Below are 21,633 nucleotides of genomic sequence, written 5' to 3'. Positions count from 1 at the left end.
ATCAGCTGCCAGTTGTACCGAGTTGCAACTCTTTGTTCTCTTTGTTGTACTTGGGACTTGGTAGCTGGCCCGGAGGGTGAGCATGGAGGTTGGCCTGGAGTTTTACCACTTAGCATGGTAAGCTTCAGTTTTGAATGTGCAGTTAAAAGGACAAGCACTTCCTCCCCCGCCCCCCAGGAGAATCTGAAAGCCAGACTAGTGCAGCTAATCCTCCCTGTGACCGCCAAGGCAAGGATTCCCCAACTATTTCAGATGCACGGTTTCACCTAGTCGAGTCACGGATTACGGAATTCTCAGAATTCTTTTTATGATATCAGTCTTTATTAGTGGTCTCTGAAATACTATAAACTTTGCATTTTCTCTAGGAGATACTAAGGCTGTAGCTATTTTTTTTTAATGTATCTTCTAAACATTGAACAGTGAAAATATTTTCACTTACACCTAAAGATAGTAACTGACTAAAAAGCAGTAGTCTTGGGGAGAACATAGAGTTTGGGAGATGTGTTTTTATAAACCCTTTCACTGCCCTCAAAAACCTCTCTTTGTTTTATCAATCAAACAAATGTAAAGTTGACTGCTTCCTAACTTCTGTATTCCAGTTTGGAATGCTTCCTATAGGTCTTCCCACTGCTCAGAAGGCTTGGCTCCCAACCGCTGTGCTCCCTCTGAGCGTCCCTGCCACATGCACGTGCTGCGCTGAACTTGGCTTCCAGTCCCTTTGTTCTTTCTTGCTATCAGTCCTGCTGGGCAGCACATCAATAGGCTTGCGTGGTGTGGGTTTGTTTGGGGCTTTGCTCTTTGTTTTATCTTCACTGTTGTGATGGTCTCTTCTGAGAGCACATTTTAAACATCTGAAACAATATGCAAAGATTCACCGCCCTGTCCCCAGCTGTGGTCTCAGCTGGCTACTTTTGGTATCTTTTCTATGTCCTCCCCGGCTGACTTTAGTCTAAAAGACCTGGAGGGACATGTGACGCCTGGAAATCTCTTTGCTGTTGGAAGATGTCAGTGTTTCTGTCTCCTTTTCAAACAGAGCTGACCCCTTGATGCTCATATTATTACGGGGTGTCGTGCAGCAGCATCCCAGAGTGTGTTGGCTGGCTGGCTCTTCTTGCGCTGTTTAGCTTGGGGCCTAACAGAAGTTCCGTGTGTACACAGGAGGAACATGGTGCTGTAATGGCCCCAAGGCAGAACTAATGTCCCATCTGAGTGAGAGCATCTGCCTAGAGAAGTATCAGCCATCTCACGAGACCGCCAGAACAGAATGCAGAATCACGGTCGTCCATTTCACCAGATTTATAAAAGCATTTTTGATAAGCTTTATATTTTTTTCTTGGAATTTTTGAATTTAAAGTTTTTCTCAATGAATTACTTGGCTATCTAATGGGTGGGGGGGCACAACGAGAATATATTTTGCTTAAAAATTAGAGTCAGTAGTAAAAACATCAAATTCTATTAAGTCCTCCTTGTAAGATCCTTTGGCTTAGATAAGCCGGTTTCCAGGAATGTGTATAAAACTTACTCATACAAAAACAATAGATCTGTATTTTCAAAAAGAGCGTTTGGTACTGGTGAGACGGCTCAGTGGGTAAAGGCTCTTGTGTCGAGCGTGAGAACCTGTCATCAATTCTGGGGACCCACATGTAGAAGGAGAGATTCTGCTCTCCAAGGTGATCCCTGACCCCCACAAGCTCTCTACAGCCTGTTCATGCCCAAACCGCCAAACAAATAAATCAATGTAGTTAGCAATGTAAAGATGGTTTTTCATATTTGAGAAGAAAACTGAACGGCAGTCTTATGCAGCAGATGTGCATTATATTTTAAATGCTAACTGGCCTCTAGCAGCGCTTAAATATAATCTCCATCCTTGCAAGGCAAAAGCGGGAGGATTGCTACAAATTCAAAGCCTGCCTCAGCTACAGATGGTGTTCTAGCCCAGCCAGGGATACAGAGCGAGACCCTGTCTCAAAAGTCCAGGCAAACAACACACTGTTAGTGATAAGATGAACAAAAGAATTATTTGCTCAAGTTATTACCCCTTCCAATCCGTTTGCGTGATAACAGCAGACAAAGAAACAGATCCTATTAGGAGGAAGGACGTGGAGATTCTGATCTTGTACAAGATTGAACAGGGCCTTTTTCAACTGACTGTTTTAACAAGCGTGGAGCTGGAGTTGGAGGTGGCTTCTACCGCAAATGTGGCCTTAGGATGCTGAAAACAATCTGTCTTTACTGATAAGAAAGCTATAGTAATTCACTTCCGTGTCCTGGCTGCCAGAACTGGGGCATTTCCTTTCTCTTTAGATGACCGAAAAGCTTTTTTAGCAGCTAATACTCAGACCAGCATTTTCAAGAACTCTCTTCAGACCCCTGCCCTTTATAGTTAGCCTCAAAGCTGGTCAGAAGTGACAGCATATGCTTAGGAGAGAATTGCCATAGCAAGTGGTGCGGATCGCCCATGGTTTGGGAAATTGATGACCCGTGGTTTGGGAATATTCCAAGTGCTTTGGTGAAACATTTTATTTCTAAAAATGGTTGCAAATGAGATTATCTAGCATTATTAAGTGAATAAAAGCCGTCTCTAGCTATGGGAACTTGCAGTTTGTATCCCCGACCTGCAAGAATAATAATGGGTCAGGCAGTGGTGATGCTCACCTTTAATCCCAGCCCTTGGGAGGCAGACGCAGGGGGATGTCCGTGAGTTCGAGGCCAGTCTGGTCTACAGAGTGAGCTTCAGGACAGCCAGGACTGTTACACAGAGAAACCTTTTGTGGACAACAACAACAAAATTAAAATAAAATAAAAATGAAAGCCAGAACACATGCATTCTTCCTAGTTTCTTTCACATCTTCTGTTAATAACCCGCAGTGATGTGTTGTTGCACGGGCGACGGCCAATATTGCTACATCACTGCACTCGCTGTCCACTGATCCATGGCTTACATCACTGTCCCGCCCGTCAGTTCAAAATGTCATGATCCACTGCTGTGTTATCACACACAATTCTTTTTTCTCCTAAAAAAAAAATCCCTGTGTCTTGACAATTATAGCTTTCTTATCTTCCCTTAAACTCCTGGAATACTTGCATATTTCCCCCAAATATCTCTAAAGTTTAACAACCCCGGAGCATCATTTTGAAAGGAGGGCCAAAGAATCTCAAAAGATGTGTCTTCGGCATGCTGTTCCTCTCTTTCCAGTTAGAGACCCTTGAGAAACAGCGGATGCAAGATCAACTGGACTCTGAACCCTCATTTTATTTTGTAAAAGCGGGAAATGAAATCACACGGGGAATGTACCCTCCTTGTATTAAAAGAATAGGGTCTTTATCATCAAGGATGGCTAGTTGAGGCAGGAAGAATTTTGTACAAACATTGTAGCCAAACCCTTCCCTTCCTATCCAGTAGTCTGTTGGAACATCTAGTTACCCAAACCCAATCAGTTTCAGTTTACCTTATTCACCTCTCAGCTGGAAGTGTGTCTTCAGAACTTCATTAATTCATGAGGCCCTTCATACGTCACTGAATGCAAGGCTCTTCATACACACTGACTTTGTGTGCTTTTCTACTACTAATCTATATACGTACATTTAATTCTTGAACCCACCCAGGACCCCAAAATGTCAAAGGTAGACTTTGGCATCTACAGTTGCAACCACTCAATGTATAGGCTTCCAGACGCAACTTCCTTCGCACAGCAGCGTGCATTGAGGGTTTCCCCAAGTCTTTCTTGGCTTTCTCATGCTAAACAATACTCTGTTATCTAAATAAACCAGTCCATTTATCTGTGGTCTCATTGAAAGGCATATTGATGGCTCCCAGTTTGGGCCAATTAAGAATAAAGTGGTTGTAAATATTTGTGTAGATCTAAGTGTTTTTCTCAATTTGTTTTGCTTTTGTTGTTGTTGTTTGGAGGCAGGGTTTCTCTGTGTAGCCCTGGCTGCCCTGGAACTCACTCTATAAACCATGCTGGCCTTGAACTTGGAGATCCACCAGCCTCTGCCTCCCAAGTGCTGGGATTAAAGGTGGGCACCACCACCACCTGGCCAGCTCATTTTTTAAAATATGTGGATGTGTTAGCTGGATCAGCCAGGCTATATTTAGCTTTGAAAAATCTGTGAACACCATCTTCCAAAGTGATCACTTTGTGCTCCCCCCAGTGCAGAAAGGAGCCCCCAATGCCTCACATCTTCATGACATTTGAGGCCAGTGTTGTGAAGTCCAGTCCTCCCATAGGTGCTGCTCGTCATTTTCATGGGCAGCTAACTCAGAACATGTGCTGTTGAGCAGTTTCTAAGCCTGGCTACCATATGGCTAACACCTTTGGTGAGGTGATGCTTTAGACCTTTCGACTATTTTTGAATTGAAATTTTCAATTCATTATTGTTGGGCTTTATTGTGTGGATGTTAGATACCAACCCTTTGATAAAAACGTGTTTTGTAATATTTTCTCCTGGCTTGTGACTTGTCATTTTATGTCCTCAACATTGTCATCTACATGGCATACATTTTAAATTTTAATGGTGTTACCATTTATCAACCTTTTTTTGCTAAGTATTCTGCTTTCATTGTCATATCTAAAAAATTGTCACCAAAGCAAAAAACACCTTGATTTTATCCTGTGTTATCTTCTGGAAGTTTATAATTTTGCATTTTACATTGAATTATCTGACCCAAGTGACTTAATTCTTATGGAAGAGATAATAAGGGCTCTGTCTAGAGAAGTGGTTCTCAAGGTGTGGGTCACAACCTCTTAGGGTTGAACTACCCTTTCCCAGGGATCGCCTAAGACCATCAGAAAACATGAATATTTACATTATGATTTATAACATTAGCAAAATACAGTTCTAAAGTACCAGTGAAATGATTTTATGGTTGGGGGGGTCATCACAACATGAGGAATTATATTAAAGTGTCACAGTTTTAGGAAGGCTGAGAACCACTGCTCTGGATTGCCCTTGCCCACGTTGTCCAGTTGTTCCAACACTGTTTACTGCAAAAGATGCTGAACCAGCACTTGCTGCTTGGGGTCTTCCCCACCATCCTCGGCTTCCTCCTTTGCTGCCACTACCTCTGAGCGCTAATACTTTCTAGTTTCTCTCCCCCCCCCCCCAGTGTGTCTTATGTCTGTATATTCCTTCCTCATCCTTCTTGGCTTTTAAACTGTTCTTTAGCAAGGTCAGCCATGAAGGTGCCCCCCTTTTCTCTGGGTGTGCTTTCCAGTGGGTGAGGCTTTCTTGGAGATCTGTCTCACTCATCCTAGGAGACAAGTGTTGCTCCTTTTTTATCTTTTTCCTTTTTTGGTTTTTTGAGACAGGGTTCCTCTGGAGCTTTTGAAGCCTGTCCTGGAGCTAGCTCTGTAGACCAGGCTGGCCTTGACTCACAGAGATACCCCTGCCTCTGCCTCCCGAGTGCTGGGATTAAAGGCGTGTGCCAGTGCCACATGGCTGTTCCTTACTTCTTCATTCACAGTCATGGCAAATGGTTCCCATACTACAGAGAGAGTCTCCCGGTTGTTGAGATTTTGCTACAGAGTTTAAATCATACCCGTGACAGAGGAGGGAAGTTACGTTTTCTTTTCAGTCAGGAAGTGTCTATGTTGATTTCATGCACTGGTACTTCCTTTCTTCAACTTGGTTATCTGTTAGGTATGCTTAGCTTCAGACGTGTAATTGGACTTGCATTTGAGGTTTTTCTCTTTTCTTCTTTTTTTTTTTTAAAAAAAACATTTATTTATTTATTTATAGTATATTCGCTCTGTTTGCATGTTCACCTACATGCCTAAAGAAGACATCAGATTCCTTTATAGATGTGAGATACTATGTGGATGTTGGGAATTGAACTCAGGACCTCTGGAAGAGCAATTAGTACTCTTAACTATTGAGCTAACTCTCTAGCTCCAGCTTTTCTCTGTTCTTACTAAGACCATCTTTTAAAACCTTAACAAAGAGGTTTTAGCCTAAGGTCTCAAAGGATCTTTTAAGTCATCCAATCTCTTCCCACTTGACATGGACGAAGACTAAAGCAAGCAAGATATTAATAACTTCTTATCCAAAATGTTGTGCTCTCTGTAGTGGCTCGTGTCTGCAATCCCAGCCCTCGGAGAGCTGAGGTAAGAAGGCCAAATGGCTGAGGCCACTTGGGGCTTCATATAGACACCACCCCCTCCAAAAACAAAAAAGAAAATCATGTAACAGTTTGAAATCCAAGAATGTAACTTGAATTCTTGAGAGCATTTCTTCAGCATCTTTCCACAGAATCTTCCCACCTCCCAGAAGAGCTCAGCTGCTACACTGATCGTTAACAACAAGAATAACTTCGAAATACCAAGGTTAGGCTTTCATTCGCTTCCCTTCATTATGCAACTTAAAAACCTTGTGTCTAACTTCCTGGCATTCACTGGATCATGAAGCGAGAGGCTTTGGGCCATTGTTTTCCCGCATGGATTGTTTGGACACCTCTACGAGCAGGGTAGACACAAATTCAAACTGCAAGCGGCAGATTTTCTTCAGTGTTTCAGAGAACCATGGCCGGTGTCATCTGCTACTTTCTGCTGCCTCCTATAGAGCTTAGAAGGGCAGTTTTCAGCCATTCCGGGCATTACCCTCCAATGAAGGCCCGTGAGGTTTGTTGTAGGCATGCACGCTCAGCCTGAGATTTCAGTGTAATTGTTATTCCTAAGAACTAGTATTTCTAGGTCCTCACTGAACAGCTATGAAGACAAACCATAACAAGCAGAGCTAACCCAGTGTTTCTGTCCCTCTAGATGATCTGCCTTGCAGACAGTGCAGCTCAAGTGTATTTTTATTAACTTCCCAGCTGGGAATATTTTATGGGTGCTGACATGGGAATGTCACAATTTTATTTTATTCTTCTCCACCACTTGATAAAAGAAACACATGTTTGTCTTCCCTCTGCTTCTGCAGTATCGCTACCAAAAGGGAAGAATTACAGGTTTCAGAAGAAAAGCATTGTTTATTTGGGTAACAAAGGGCCGCGGTTGAGGGATAAAGAGAGCTAAACAGTGGGCAGTCCAGGCATACAGAAGTTTGGAGAGATTTATAGAGGAGTTCCAAAGTACCTGTGAGGTGTCAGGGGAATGACATGGGAGAAAGGTGACATGGGAGAGAGCAAGATTCTTAGCTAAAAGAAAAGAACCAGCAGGCTAGCACAGCTGAGAGCTTAGTAGGAAGGTTAGACCAGGGCAATGGCTCAGTCTCCAAAGCATTCGACATACAAACTTGAGCTCCTGAGTTCAGACACCCAGCACCAATGTGAAGGATGGGGGTAGCTGGGAGTAGCTGAAAGCCCAAGGCCAAGAGGGAGCAGAGACAAGCAGATCCTGAGCTCACTGACCAGCCATTCTAGCCGATTGTTGAGCTCCAGGTTCAGTAAAAACCCATCTCAAAAAAGAAGGTGGAGAGTGACAGAGGAAGACATTCAGTGTTGACCTTTGGCCTCCATACCCATGTCTGTGCACCCACATGCACACACATACACAGACGATATTGAGTAGGTCAGGAACCTTAGTTCATTTGACATCATTTGAGACCAAAGAAGACTAAGCTTCACTATATTACAGCAACCATCATGAAGAAGAAGAATGGTTTAAGTGGGAAGCTCGGCTTGGCAAAGCCTTCCCTGTTATTAGATGCTGTCACCACAAGGTACTCTGTTGCTGTCATTGTCACCAGCACACTGTAAACTCTTTATCGTGGTACCATTTGCTCAGAGTTGAAAGTACCAAGCAGGTGCACCTGGCTACTGGGCATGGGCCATGCATCTGCCTTTTTGACAACCTAGGTAGCCTAGGCAACCCACAAAATCCATACGACATTGTGCCATCGAAACACTCAGTGGTTTGGGATGGTATTGGTTTGAGGCCCTCTCTACCACAAGTCCACATGGATCATGCTCAGGCGAGAACATCTGCTGGATTGTGCGGATCCAGCACTGAGAGAGATTCAGATGGCAAGGAAGAGAGCTGAGGTGCCACAACCTTATCTATGACCAACTAAAGACATGGCTGTCATCCGATAGTAAGAGAAGAATCCAAGGTTGATGTGTCACCTCTGCCCCAGTGTCGCTGCACAATTAGAAATGATTTATGCTCTTCAATGTGGCCTTTCTAAGGTCCCTACTGAAGAGGAAGCTACCTGTAGATAGATGGTCAGTTCCATATTATTTAGAAAGTTGTCAATTTCCATGGTAATATTAACATTTACAAATAACTTATTGGAAGTTATAAATGACATCCATTGAGCAGTTCTACTATAAAGTAAAAAGATGATAAACATCATCATCTCACCACTCAAAATCATAACAAAAATTTTCTAGCAGGTTCTGTTTTCAGAGCATTATTTAAGTAGGCTTTCAAATAGTTCTAGAAGGAATTTGTCAGTAATGCAATCAGTCACTATAAAACAAAAATCCAGAGGATGGATCCCTGGGTTTGGTCTCAAACCATAAAATAGTTATTTTTACCTCTTTCTCGCCATCACAAGATCAAGGCAAAGAAAGGAGCAGGGAAAATGAAGATGCGAAAAAGCCATGTGCAGATGAACAAATTTAGCTTGGTGAGAGGATGTCCAGCCAGCATGGGCGGCTGGCTCTCAAGCAGAAATGGAGCTTAAAGATGCCAAAGGCAGCAGGAAGCCACTGGAACTGAGAAACTCATGCAGAACCTGTGAGTGAGCCTGGCGGGGACAGAGAGGTGTAGCTCTTGGAGTGGGAGGGACAGGTGGCTCATGACAGGTTTCAGTCTTCTGGACATAATTTCTTTGATGCCAGTTCCTGGAAAAATACCCAGAAATGATTTCCCTAGTGTGCTCCATGGAGCAACAGTTCTGGTGTTGCACGCAAAGGAGGTACCAAGTCCAGCGCAACTTAGCTGCATACTGACCACCCAGCATCCATGTTTTGCTTGGGGCATTCTCTGTCGGGGGACCCATCTAGAGGAAAACACCCTTCCTCCTCACAAGTGGAAGTCAGATGCCCGACTTCTCATGGCCCCCTTGCCGTCCGTTAGACTCTTTCTGCACCTGCTCACACCCTTGGCGCTGCCAGCCAGCTCTGCCCTGCCCACTCTTCCACTTGAGAACTGAGATGCTACAAAGCAGCTCTTGAGCAGCAGTAGGGCCCACAATGCTTCTCCAGAGGGTCGGTGGCTACAGGACAGTGACATTTGAAGCCTTTCACAGTCTTTCAATTTTTCTTAGAATAATGCCCCGACCTTCTTAACAAGATAGACCCCACTAGTACCCACTGTGACAGCCCTGCTTGCACCTCAAGCCCCAGACAAATGAATTGTCTCTTAAGTCTTCTATTCTGCTCCTCACCCTCCCTTTTCTCCCCCCTTTACCTCTATCACAATGGCATTCCTTTTATTTGGCCATTTTTTTTCTTGCTCTGCTCCGTCCCCATTTTTCTGGCTTTTGGAAAACATCCTTCCCAAAGTCCCTTCCATATCCTTCCCTAGATACCTCCAAGTAAATTAAGTGACCTGTTGAATTAACACTACACATACAAACCACCCATCTTCATGAAGAGGGTAACTATGTCTACACTGCTATTCAAACAATGCCTCATACAGAGAGGAATCAAATATTTACAGAATGAACTAAGACAGTCCCAGAGCTGCCAGCTTGCCTGCGCTGTGCAGTATTCCTGGCCTGCCCACAGTCTCACGTCTCTTAATAGCTTCCCCGAGTGTGCGGAACTGAAGCTTCTAATACAACATTTTGACCATAAATCAAATGATGAAGGCATATAGAAATGTTTTCCTATCTAGGTTATTGATAGCATGGTGAAACCAGAATGACATGGTTTATACAGCAGTCTTCCTAGAGACAGGCTCTGGATCGAAAACATTAAGAATCTGAAAGTGGAAGAAGTAAGTGGGCCCCAAGGGATAAGCTGCTCTTTTCAATGAGACAATGAGCTGTTCCTAGAAGCCAGGCCGTAAAAGGAAACTGAGATCCTCTGTGGGTTGGCTCTTTCTCCTTTGCTATTTGGGCTTGTAAGCCTGTCTCCACTCGGCAACAGATAGTCAATAATGACTGACTGATGGCCCAGCGCTTCTCTGTCATCTGAACCCAAGCATTGGTGGAGTGTCTCTGCATCCTCCCCCTCCCCCCCTCCTCCTCCTCCTCCTTTTCTTTATTCTCCTCTTCTTCTTCCTCCTCCTCCTCTTCTTTATTCTCTTCTTCTTCCTCCTCCTCTTCCTTCTCCTCCTCCTCCTCCTCCTCTTCCTTCTCCTCCTCCTCTTCCTCCTCCTCCTCCTCCTTCTCCGGTTGTCCTACGGGTCAGACCCACTGCCTCACACCGTCTGACATGCAGTTGATGACACTACCCAGGGAAGTGAAGAGTGGCTGTCAGGGTTCTCACGCTATATTTGAGGAGTCTAAGGCCCATCCAGAAATTTAAAAGCAATTTGTTCAAGGCCACACATATGTTAGTGCCATAAAAATAAATACATAAATAAAACCCAGCTCTCCACATCTTTCTTCACTGCACCCCAAGAGTGGAAAAGGTAGTTATCTAAAGCTGAATTGGGCTAGCAGACTTTTAACAAGTCCTACATAACCATCACAGGGGTCGGTTTGACGTTGAAGCACACTGTGACTGAGGCAGTGGGTCCGACCACAGGTAAGGGAAGCGTGGGAAGCGTGGCAAGGACACCCTCAGAAGGTGGTGCTTTGCCCTCTAAGGGAACAGGACTCGGGCCTGAAGGCTGTGTGACTTGGGGTTAGCCTTTTCACACAAATCACATATGAACTGTCTTCATCACCCAGCTGTGACACTCCAGGAGTGTTGGTCATGTTGCTGGGCAAGCTGAGACACCAAACAGGACTAGAGAGGTTAGTGAAGCTGATGGTTGTTTCCAATTCTCCGGATTCAAAATAGAAGTGGTTTAGTGCTCCATCAAAGGACCCGAGGAAGGAAAGGAAACACTTGACAGATTGCTGTCGTTGACTATATGAAAGAAAGAGTTTGTAGCTCTTGATTGATCATCTTTAAGTTTCCTTTTTCTTTCATATAGTCAACGACAGCAAACAGCTTAAAAACTAAGGGAAGGGTAAGGTCACACATGCCATCTACCTGGCTGTGTCTGCACAGGGCTCCTTAGGTCTGGGGTCCATTTTAATTTCTTATAACAACTGATGAGTACAAGCTGACGGTCAGGATTAAAGATGGCGCCTGGAGGAATGACTTGCTATGTTTAAATTCAATGAATCTAAAGTGCTGGGTTGTTCCATTGTTCCAGAAAATTATGTTGCGATCTCATGGCCAAGGAACCTGTGAGCCTGAACTTATTTGGAAGTAGATCTTGGCCTGTGTGGTCAGGCAAGATGACATCATTAGGATGGGACCTACCCCAGGATGGCTGGGACTCCTAGAGAAGAGGAAAATGTGAACAGAAAGCAAAAAAGTACGTGAAGGTACGGAGGCGTGCAGAGCTGCCAGCTGAGGGGAGGGGTGCAGGAAGATGATGGAGCTGCAAATGAAGAGATGGCAAAGAAAGACTCTACATGCATATACCTGCATCTCAGAGTGGGCACGGCCCTGCTGCCTCCTTCACTTCGGTCTTAAGGTCCCCAGGAATGAGAGAGAATAAATCCCTATTATCTGAAGCACCTGGTTTGCGATATTTTGTTATGGTCATCCAGGACTCAAATCTAACCATGCCGAATCCAGCCTAAGCTGCTGCTGCTGCATACATGCCAAGCTTCATCTGGGGCTCCTTTGCTCAGTGGGAAGCAAACACAAAGGCCAGAATGTCAGGCTTCTTTCTGTTATTACAAAGCACAGTAGATAAACATTCAAGTAGAGAAAAGAATGAGACAAACATTTGTGCAAAGACTCAGTGTGAGACAGACTAGAATGCCTTTGCTTATCTTCACCTTTGTCCTTTCCAACCATCGCTTTGAGCAACCGCTGTGTGAGACAGTCCTTCGTGGGTCTCTTGCATGAAAGGGTTGGTTGAAAATTTTCCTCCTTTTTTTGTGATTTAAGGATATTTGCTTAGCAAACAACATCATAAAGTTCACAATGCCTCCCTCTAGAGCTAAACAAAGGCAAGCAGGTTTCTTGCCTGTTGTAAAATATTTAGACACTCTGATCATGGGGTTCCTCTCCTGTAGAGCAACTTACTGCATGCACATAGGCATCCATTTGGGCTACTCGTGTCTCGTTCAGAATACTGGGCAAGGAGCAGTAATGCTAATATTGTGTGTGGTGACAGGTTCTTTATCTTTAACAGGGACATTTTGTCTTTTCCTAGTATTGTTGAACATGGCCAAAGGGGTAAAGTCTCAGATCCTTTCAAGTTTATGGACTTAGCATCTCACTTTTGATCTTTATTCTTCTCATGTAGGTATATTTTATTAAATGCATATATATGTATACACACACATACATACATATAGCATAGTTTTCCTTACCCTCAAAGTTCACCTAAAAGGGATTATGCAATGTGACTCCCTTGTCCACCTGTTCTCTCTCAGTTCATCTCTGTGAGCGTTGTCCGCACTGATCCGTATTCCCGTCATTCACATTTAACCAGTTTCTAGCCTCCTCTTGCAGTTGTATTTTTTTGTTCCTCTGTTGCATAGCTTACTTCTGCTTCATTCGTTTGCAATGAACCTTCTTATTCAGGATTTCATGTGTGGGTGTGTGTGCGCTTGTGTTGGAGTTCTTGTCTATAAACTTAAGAGTGGGAAGATAATTCATCTTCAACTCTGATTCCTATTTTCGACTTGCTTCATGAAGTAGTTGTTATGGTACAACACTTTTATTAGCAGCATGCAAGAGTTCCTGACTTTCTCTATAGGCTTGCAAGCCTGGTAAGGGCATACATTTGAGACTTTGCCTCTATGAGGAGTCTAAAGTGCTGAATGTGTTTACATATGTTCTTAGGGCTTTCTCCCTACTTTAGAAGCTGCTTACATCCTGTCTTAGTCAGTGTTCTATTGCCGTGTAGAAACATCATGTCCACAGCAATACTTATAAAGGAAATCATTTAACTGGGGCTGGCTTACAGTTCAGAGGTTTAGATCTTTGTCATCATGGCAGCATGCGGGCAGACATGGTATTGGGGAGGAGCAAAGAGTTCGGTATCTGGACCCAAAGGCAGTAGAAAGACAGAGAGAACCACACTCTGATGAGCCTTCTTTGTGGAAGGGTTTTCTTTGGTATATCCTCAGTCCCTACTGGGGCTCCTGAGTCAGTGTCTGTAAGCAGACACAGTTCGTTCATTTCCCAGCTGCCCAGATCCAAATAATCACATAGAAACTATATTATATTAATTATAACACTTTTTGGNCGAGTCAGTGTCTGTAAGCAGACACAGCTCGTTCATTTCCCAGCTGCCCAGATCCGAATAATCACATAGAAACTATATTATATTAATTATAACACTTTTTGGCCAATGGCTCAAGCTTATTACTAGATAGCTCTTATCTCTTATATTAACCCATTTCTATTCATCTATGTATCACCACAAGGCTGTGGCTTACCAGTAAGCTTCTAGCGTCCTTCTCCTTTGGTAGCTACATGGTGTCTCCCTGACTCTATCTACTCTCTCTATATATCTCTGTTTGGATTTCCCGCCTGGCTTTATTCGGCCATAGGCTGAAGGAGCTTCTTTATTGACCAATGGTAATATAATAAAACATTCACAACATACAGAGGGGAATCCCACATCAACTGTCTATGCTCAGTGACTATTGGGAGCATGGGTGGAAAGGGAGAAAAGAAGAATGGGTGTAGCTGAACACCAGCAGATAAAACCTGGTGAGCACAACAGAGTTGGCGAAGCAGTTACACATTAGCAAAGGGACTATCCACAAACACTCCATAGCCATTTTACAAGTAGAACCTGATGTTCAAGGTCAGAGGGGCATACACTGGTATGTTTAATGATGGAAGCCAACAGCCTCTGTGTCTGAGTCTGAGATTTCGTGCAATAAAGCTGCAGTTTCATTACTTTAGCAAAAACAAAGTCAAATTAGAATTAAACTCACTTTTATCCTTTATATGCAAGAAAAATTTGAGCTTTTCCCTGTTGACATAGAAGATTAAAAAGGGGGTCTCAGAGCTTTCATAAACATGATCTGTATACTACCAGAGGCAAAAATACTTGTACAATTCTCCTGCTTATAATGTGATTCCATGCTTGTAGCAAATACAGGAAGAAACACAATCTGTAATAAAAGTACTCTTTTTGTCATGGAAACAAGTGGAAGCAGAATGAGAAAATGGTAAGCTTTGAGAATGCTCTATTCCAAGGTGTCAAGGTCCTTTCAGCACGGTCAGTGTCCACCCTTCATTGGGCTTTCTCTTCACACAGCCTACTTCCCTGCAGTAGGCATAATCCAATTTTCTCAGCTGCTCATTAGCTTTCAAAAAGGCAGCACAGATTTTGAGCAAGGCTCTTGATCCTCTCCTCTGGGTATATATTATCTGCTCGTCTTGCAAAGCTGCCCAGTGTCGCGCAACTCCCACTCTGTTATCTTTTGTGCAATTTATTATGTCAGTATCTCTGAGTTTGTTTTTATCACGGCTGGTAAGGCCATTATTAAATAATGGAGAAAAGTAAGTGGATTACGAAAGCTAGACCAGGAAGATCAGGACTTGGAGATGGTTGAGCGCTGAGGGGCATAATACAGCCATGATGCATCTGTTGTGCTGGACGCTTGGTCCCAACAACAACAGCTTCCAGGCTGCTGTAGCACTGCTGAGATCATGGTCAGGGATCTCACCATGACACATAGGCTCATGCAGTAGATCAGTAGATGGCTTTGGAATAGCGCCTCCAAAGGGTGGGCCCCACGCCACATACTCCAGCTGCCCACCAGTATTTGCTAGAAATGTATGATCTCTGGCTTGTTCTTCATCAGCTGAATCAGAAACCTCCCTCAGTTGAGAGGAGGTTAGAGTTGCTGCCTTACAATGAAGCGTGAAAATTCTATTTCCAAAACAATTGAAAAGCTACAAACACCACATAAATATCAGATAAATTAAAAGAATTAAAATGGTAGGTAGTGAGGTCATACTGTTTACATTTTTTAAAGATTGATTAATTTGTAATTGTGTTTATGTGTTTCTCTATGTGTATCATGTGCATGCCTGTTGCCTTTGGAGGCCAGAAGAGGGCATTGGATATGAAGTTACAGAGAGCAGGGAGGAAGGCCTGGAGAAGAACAGAATGAAGGAGTTAGAAGTGGCAGAAGTAGAGACCAAGCAGGACCCTCGGGTTTCAAGCTTAGACGAATAGCTGCATGATGGAGCCATTCATTAAAATAAGTAAATAAAATAAAGTTAGGAGTGAAGGGAATGGGAGATTCCATGCAGCCATGTGGCGTTTGAGAGGCCCGTGGGAGTCCCCGAGTTTAACAAAGAGGAGGGCTGCCCTAGAAGTACAGCATCAGCTGCAACACAATTTCCATGGAAACGGTGTAGGCACAGGAAATGCTCCCTCAGGAACAAGCACTTCTTATCAAATTAATAAATTATTCTTCCCCTGTGCTAACATTAACAATGTGAAGCAGTGGCTTAATTGGGGAGAATCCAGAGAACTAAGCACTGGATGCAATGCGCAGGCGAGCCTGTTTCCTCTCAGCCTGCGCTTGGAATGGAATGTGGCAGGGCTGCAAGATTCAACTCGGGACTTGCTTTTTTATTTTTCCAGTCTCTGTCTGTCTGTCTGTCTGTCTGTCTGTCTGTCTCTGTGTGTCTCTGTCTCTCTCTCACTGTCTCTCTCTGTCTCTGTGTCTCTCTCTCCCTGTTCTCTCTGTGTGTCTCTGTCTTTCTCTGTGTCACTGTCTCTCTCTGTGTCTCTGTCTCTGTCTGTCTGTCTCTCTCTCCGTGTGTGTGTGTGTGCACGCACACGTGTGTATCTGGAGTCCTGGAGGTTGTAGATGAGAGACAGCCTCCATACCTCATCCAGTTTACTCACTGAGGCAGCATCAAATGGAAAACTGATTTAGCTAGTCTCTCTTGCCAGCCTGCCCCGAGGTCTCCTGTCACCATCTCCTGAAGGAAACTCGGTCCACCCAGGATTTTACTTGGATCCTACAGTTGCTTAGCCACTGAACTACCCAATAAGCCATTTGACTGGCCCCCTAATAAAGAAACTTTCAAGAGGACATAAAGGCAATAATACATCCATACATAAAAATGTCATGTAGAAGGTCAGGTTTTATTTTTTTCTTTTACTCTTCTGTATTTTCCCTTATCATCTTCTGTATTTTATATGGTGCTGTAAGAGTTTTAAGGAAAACACCAAAACCTCAGAATCAGACTTAGCTTCCCATCTTCAGCAGGATGGAGACTCGCTCGGTGTGCTCTCAGGCAGAGCGGCGTGTTGCTGGTGTAGAAGGGCTTGTTAGAGACTTACCCTGGAGCAGGCAGGACTCAGCCCCACAGGGCTTGCTACAGTTGGATGGGAAGCAGCAGCCCATCTCTTAGGCTATTAAAAAAAAAGGAAACAAAATGATCAGAATGATTTACCATACCCGGTTTGCCATCAGCTGGGGGTCTTGGAGACTGTGAGGCAGTTTGGGAAATGTTTGAGATTTTGATTGTATTTGCATTTATAGTTTCTTATTTATAAATTTCTTATAAATTTATAAATTTCTTATTTATAAATAAGAAAAGAGTCCATTGAGATGTTTTTATCCCCTCCTGGAGCTATTCTTCAAGCCTGAAGCTGACTGCTCAGCCCCCGCCCCTCAGCTTACTATTTGAAGGCCCCATAACTGGTCTCATCCAAGCATAATCGAATCAGAGTTTTATGCAAACTGTGTCCAGGCATCAATTATTAGAATCTCCGAGGGCAACTTCAATGTGTGGTGGGGGTTGAGGCCCTCTCTGGAGAGCCTATGAAGAGTCGAGGACAACTGGGGCATTTGGGTCGCCTGTCATGAGCAGAAACATTGGGAATCAACGAGCTTGCATTCGCCTGCCTCACAGGTGACTGCGGTGCGGGTGCACGTGAACAGCTCCTCCGAGAACCTGGACTACCCAGTCCTCGTCGTGGTCCGCCAGCAGAAAGCAGTGCTGTCCTGGCAGGTTCCTCTGCTCTTCCAAGGACTGTAAGTATTCTCTGCTCAAGTGGCGTCACTACAGTTGGCATTCTTCAATGTCCTTAGACTTAGATGGGTTTTTGTTTATTATTATTATTATTATTATTATTATTATTATTACTTTGCTTTTTTTGTCTTAGCCAGAAGAGAACTCAGAAATGTCAGATTATTGCACCCCAAATGCAAGCAATGAATGCCTGCACCAGGCTGCTTGGTGCTATGCATTTCCATTCTCTCTGGATTTCAGATCAAGCATTCTGTCTAGATTTTCAGCACCAGTGAGAATTTATGCTACTTAAAATATATCATAATATTCTACTCCCATCCCCGTTTGGAAAATGGATCCTTCCATATCCATAGTGGATTAGGCCCAGCAGTCCATACATGAGCAACACCAAACCCACTCTTCAGAACGCCTCTCTTACATGCGTCCTTCAGTCAGCAGGGCCCACAGGGCAGAGCTAAGTTTGGGAAGACACCATGAAAAATAACAGGAGTCCCTGTCCTTGTAGAGGAGACGATTTTGTCCCTAATTTGCCAAGAAGAGTTCATTGAGGCATTGTGGCCTCAATACAGAGCCCAGAAAGCATAGAGAAATGAGCACCTACTGAGGTGTTATGATGTGAGTTTTTAGAGGTTCAGGAATTTGAGGGTTAAATACTAATTCTGATAGTTTTGACTTGAAATCAATAAAATTGGAGAGGGAGAGAGAGAGAGAGAGAGAGAGAGAGAGAGAGAGAGAGAGAGAGAGAAAGAGAGAGGAGAGGAGCCTTTATTGGTTGTTTAACAAGGAGAGTTCCTCTCGTGAATTTTGGTGTTTTTCATTGAATAACTTGGGAGTCTGGCTTAATGCGATGTAAAACTGCTAAGTAAACTGGCCAGGACATAGCAGGGCCCTGTGTCCCTGTCAGACAACAGATGCCAACAACAGGTGCCCTAAGTTTGCTGTCCACAGATCTAGCCTGAAATTGGACTTCAAGCCAGGTTAAAGAGGAGCGGAGCGAGGTACCGTTCTCCCTGGCCCTGTTCACTGCACCTCCTTGCTGATGTTGTCCATACCCGCCTCTGCAGATACCAGCGGAGCTACAACTACCAGGAAGTCAGTCGCACTCTCTGTCCATCGACAGCAACCAATGAGACGGGCCCTCTGCAGCAACTGATCTTTGTAGACGTAGCATCCATGGCTCCCCACGGTGCCCACTACCAGCTGCTGGTCACCAAAATCAAACACTTCCAGCTCCGGTAAGCAAGTGCATGTGGCTCTTTGCTTTCTGCTGTTTTGCCTGTAGATATTCAGCCCAGCAGCCATCTTTAAAGATGAGCTGGGCATGGCTTCAACAGAGAGCGCAACTAGAACCTTCAGGGAAGCCTTGCCTTTGCCAGTGGTACCTTTGATCTGTTGCTGTCAGCTGGCTTTGACCTCTGAAAATTGGAATGCTGATATTAAGTGAGGTAATTTGGTCCCCAGGGAAAGAACACTGTGAAACGGAAGTCATTGGGTCGCAGCTCTGTGCAAGTGTTAACGAATGACTTGCAAATCTATTCTGCCACGTTTGTCTTCTGTTTTCACTTTGGGTAATATGACATTGGGTCATCAAACAGACCTTGTGAACAGAAGGAAACACAGTGTTAGGAGAGCTTGGATGCAGTGAAGATTAGCCTGAAAAGAGGTGGTGGCTGAGCTATGTGTGTTTTCTTCCCTTCTCAATTCACTAACTTGGCCAGTGACCCAGAAACCCAGAGGCTGGAGGTCATGGGGTCCAGATGAGGGCTGTGGTAAGAACCGGGCTCCAACTATGGAGAATTAACTCTTACACGGCAGTTTCTGCCACACAGTTCGGAATGGCAGCCTAGAATCATACAGAACACATTTCGCTGATGTCCAGAGGCTTCTGTTGGTCTTAGCTGAGACCAGGGTCTGCCTATGCTGCCAGGCTGGCCTTGGACGTTTAGGCTCAAGCCGTCCTCATATCTCTGCCTCATAATAAGCTCTGACTAGGGGTATGCATCACCGCACCCAACTCTGAGGTCTAGAGATGCTGTCCATGTCCAAATTCACAAAGACCGAAAAAGGCAAAATCAAGCCTGAATTCTGCTCCTGGCTTCCTCTTCTGAGTTCTTCTCCTCATAACACATTCTTTCTTCTTTCTGCTTAAATCCATCCTCCCTAAATATGCTTCTCCATTGCACAAGGCACTTACCTATTCACATTCAGATTTTAAAATCAGACGCTTCTGCCTCTAAGTATTCCTCCCGCTCCTGTCACACACACACACATACACACACACACACACACATGAACACCACCTTCCCAGCAGCTCCCAACAGCGATGGACCACTCTGTGTCCCTAGAGGTCACAGTTGTAGGCAGGGAGCAGTGGGAGGGGGACGCTATAGGACCAGGCGGCCACCAGCTCGTGGGGTAGGAGGGACATGGTAGGACACTGAGAACTCAGTTGCCCACATGCACCATTCATTGTGTGAGGAGCGGACTGCAGGAGGCAGCGTTGGCTGCAGAGACATTAGGAGGCTGCCGTGATGGCCAAGGTGAAAGCGAGAAGGGTTCTTGAAGGGTGTGAAAGCTGAAATGCACAAAATTTGAATGAATCTGAAGACGAGGGGAAATGGGCAGGTCAAGAACGACATCACATTTTGTTTGGGGAAATGAAGATTGAACGTTTGTGACTGTGTGGCCAGTCTCAAGCAGGAGTTGCTTCACACAGGACCTGGTCCCAGTTAGTCACCTCTCCCTCTCTCCTTGGGTTAGAAAGCACTTCAAAGGTCTAAGTTACTGAAACTTTGCTAGAATCCGATACTTTCTGATCTTCAGCTATGTTCTTTGCTCTATGGGGAATGTCAGATGTCATGACTTACAACATTCCCAACAAGGTGTATCCTCACCATGAACTCCTATGAATTCATTGGACTCTCAACACTGTGGTCCAACAGTCCCGTATGGAGGTGATTCCCTTGAAGTGTGGCAAAGCTGTGGGCCAATCTGTTCCTAAGGGCTTTGACTGTGTTTGGTATATTAAGATGAAAGACTCAACAACAACAACAACAAAACTATCCAAAAGCAAGCAAGTAGTATAGATCACAAATATGTGGTCTGAAGACGAAGATCATGTGAGAGAGAGTGCTCAAAGACCCCAATTATTGTTTGGAGCCTGCGCTAATGAGGGTCTAGAGAAGGAGGAATTTGATTGATAAGGGCATATCACAGGTTGTTCTATTTTTATTGACAGGCCTAGACTGTGTCAGCCTCTGGTCACCGTGCATGTCCTTTCTCATGATGCATCAGATCTCAATCACACCGTGCCCAGCTATGCAAAGACGTGAGATGGTAGACAGGGGATTCACCCCAAATCTTTATTCAGAAGGCACAGTTTGCCTTATTGTGCATGCGCCCAAAAGTAATTCAGGCCTGATTGGACACCCCGTGTTCACACTCAGAGATACTAGAGAAAAATTAAGTAGAAACTGTCCATTCTGGATGATCGTTAAGGGGAGGAGGAACGCACCCTTTTGTTTGGAGGAGAGTGTGCACCCAACTCCATCCAGGAACAGGGTCTTAAACTAAAAGGGTACCAGGTGCATTGTTAGGAGAGGGTGACATAGCCCAGACCAAGTGGAGTCCCAGGCTGCTAATCTATTCCCTACTGCAATAGAGCCTCAAGATAAGTGAGGAAAAACAGAAGGGAAGCTTTCTTCAGCAGAGATGTGTGCTTTGGTCCCAGAGTGCCCTTCTCCACCTCTCCCCATTACAGTGACAGGAGGTACAGTTACCCAGCATGTATTTCTCCTCTTCCTATTGCTCGTGCTGCTGTGCTCTCTAAACCCCAGGTGTCTCGGCAAACTCCTGGCGAAAGGACAAAATAAAGAGGGGACAGCAGGGATCTTCTCTAGTTAGGAAGCTGAAAGATGACCTGCAGGCCATTAAGGAATTGACCCAGATAAAACAAAGGAAAATTCTCTGCTGGAACTCTCGAGAACGCTGAAAGGGAACTGGGCAAACTAGCAGAGATGAAGAGCCATGAGTCAGAGGAGGGACAGAGGAACAGCTTCCCCAAGGAGAGTGGACACTGGGCGGGGTGGGGGCTCATCTGCACATGGCTCTGCTAAGGCCTGGGACCTACTGGCGATGAAGATGAGGGTAGCCAGCAGGAAGTGGTGAAGTCACTTCTCTCTGAGGGGTGGCCACTAGCAGGCTGCCCACGCCCCAGTGGCTATCCCCCACAGCCATGTGCTGGCCGGCATTACTTAGTATACTTGGTGGGCTAGTTTTTTTTTAAATACTTAAAACTGGAAGGGAGATCTATTGGGAAGGAGACAGGGATTGCGGGGAAAGAGTGAGGGGCAGGCGTTTAACACACATTGTACACAGCTACAAAATTGTCAAAGGATAAAAATGTTAGAAAAATGAGGTGGATACAATAGAGAAACACACTCAACACTGACTGACCTCTGGTTTCCCATGTGTGGGGGTACACAGGACATGGAGAGAGAGAGAGAGAGAGAGAGAGAGAGAGAGAGAGAGAGAGAGAGAGAGAG

General features: G+C 44.6%; 1 protein-coding gene across 3 annotated transcripts in view; it reads left to right on the top strand.

Annotated features, from left to right (window-relative positions):
- Window positions 1–21,633, top strand: part of Sidt1 (SID1 transmembrane family member 1) — an 84,675-nt gene that overhangs the window by 12,514 nt on the left and 50,528 nt on the right. For all 3 annotated transcript variants that reach the window (XR_007592980.1, XM_050149051.1, XM_050149052.1), the window contains 2 exons: window positions 16,970–17,091; window positions 18,154–18,324. Coding sequence is in view for 2 of the 3 variants with exons in the window: in XM_050149051.1 (XP_050005008.1) it covers window positions 16,970–17,091; window positions 18,154–18,324 (293 nt within the window). In the remaining variant the exon portion in view is untranslated. The remainder of the gene's footprint in view (window positions 1–16,969; window positions 17,092–18,153; window positions 18,325–21,633) is intronic.

This window comes from Alexandromys fortis, unplaced genomic scaffold, assembly GCF_014885135.2.
Source record: "Alexandromys fortis isolate MF-2015 unplaced genomic scaffold, M_Fortis_MF-2015_v1.1 scaffold_4, whole genome shotgun sequence".
Classification (NCBI taxonomy): Eukaryota; Metazoa; Chordata; class Mammalia; order Rodentia; family Cricetidae; genus Alexandromys; species Alexandromys fortis.
Note: the sequence above shows the minus strand (reverse complement) of the source record. Positions and strands in the feature narration are given on the sequence as shown.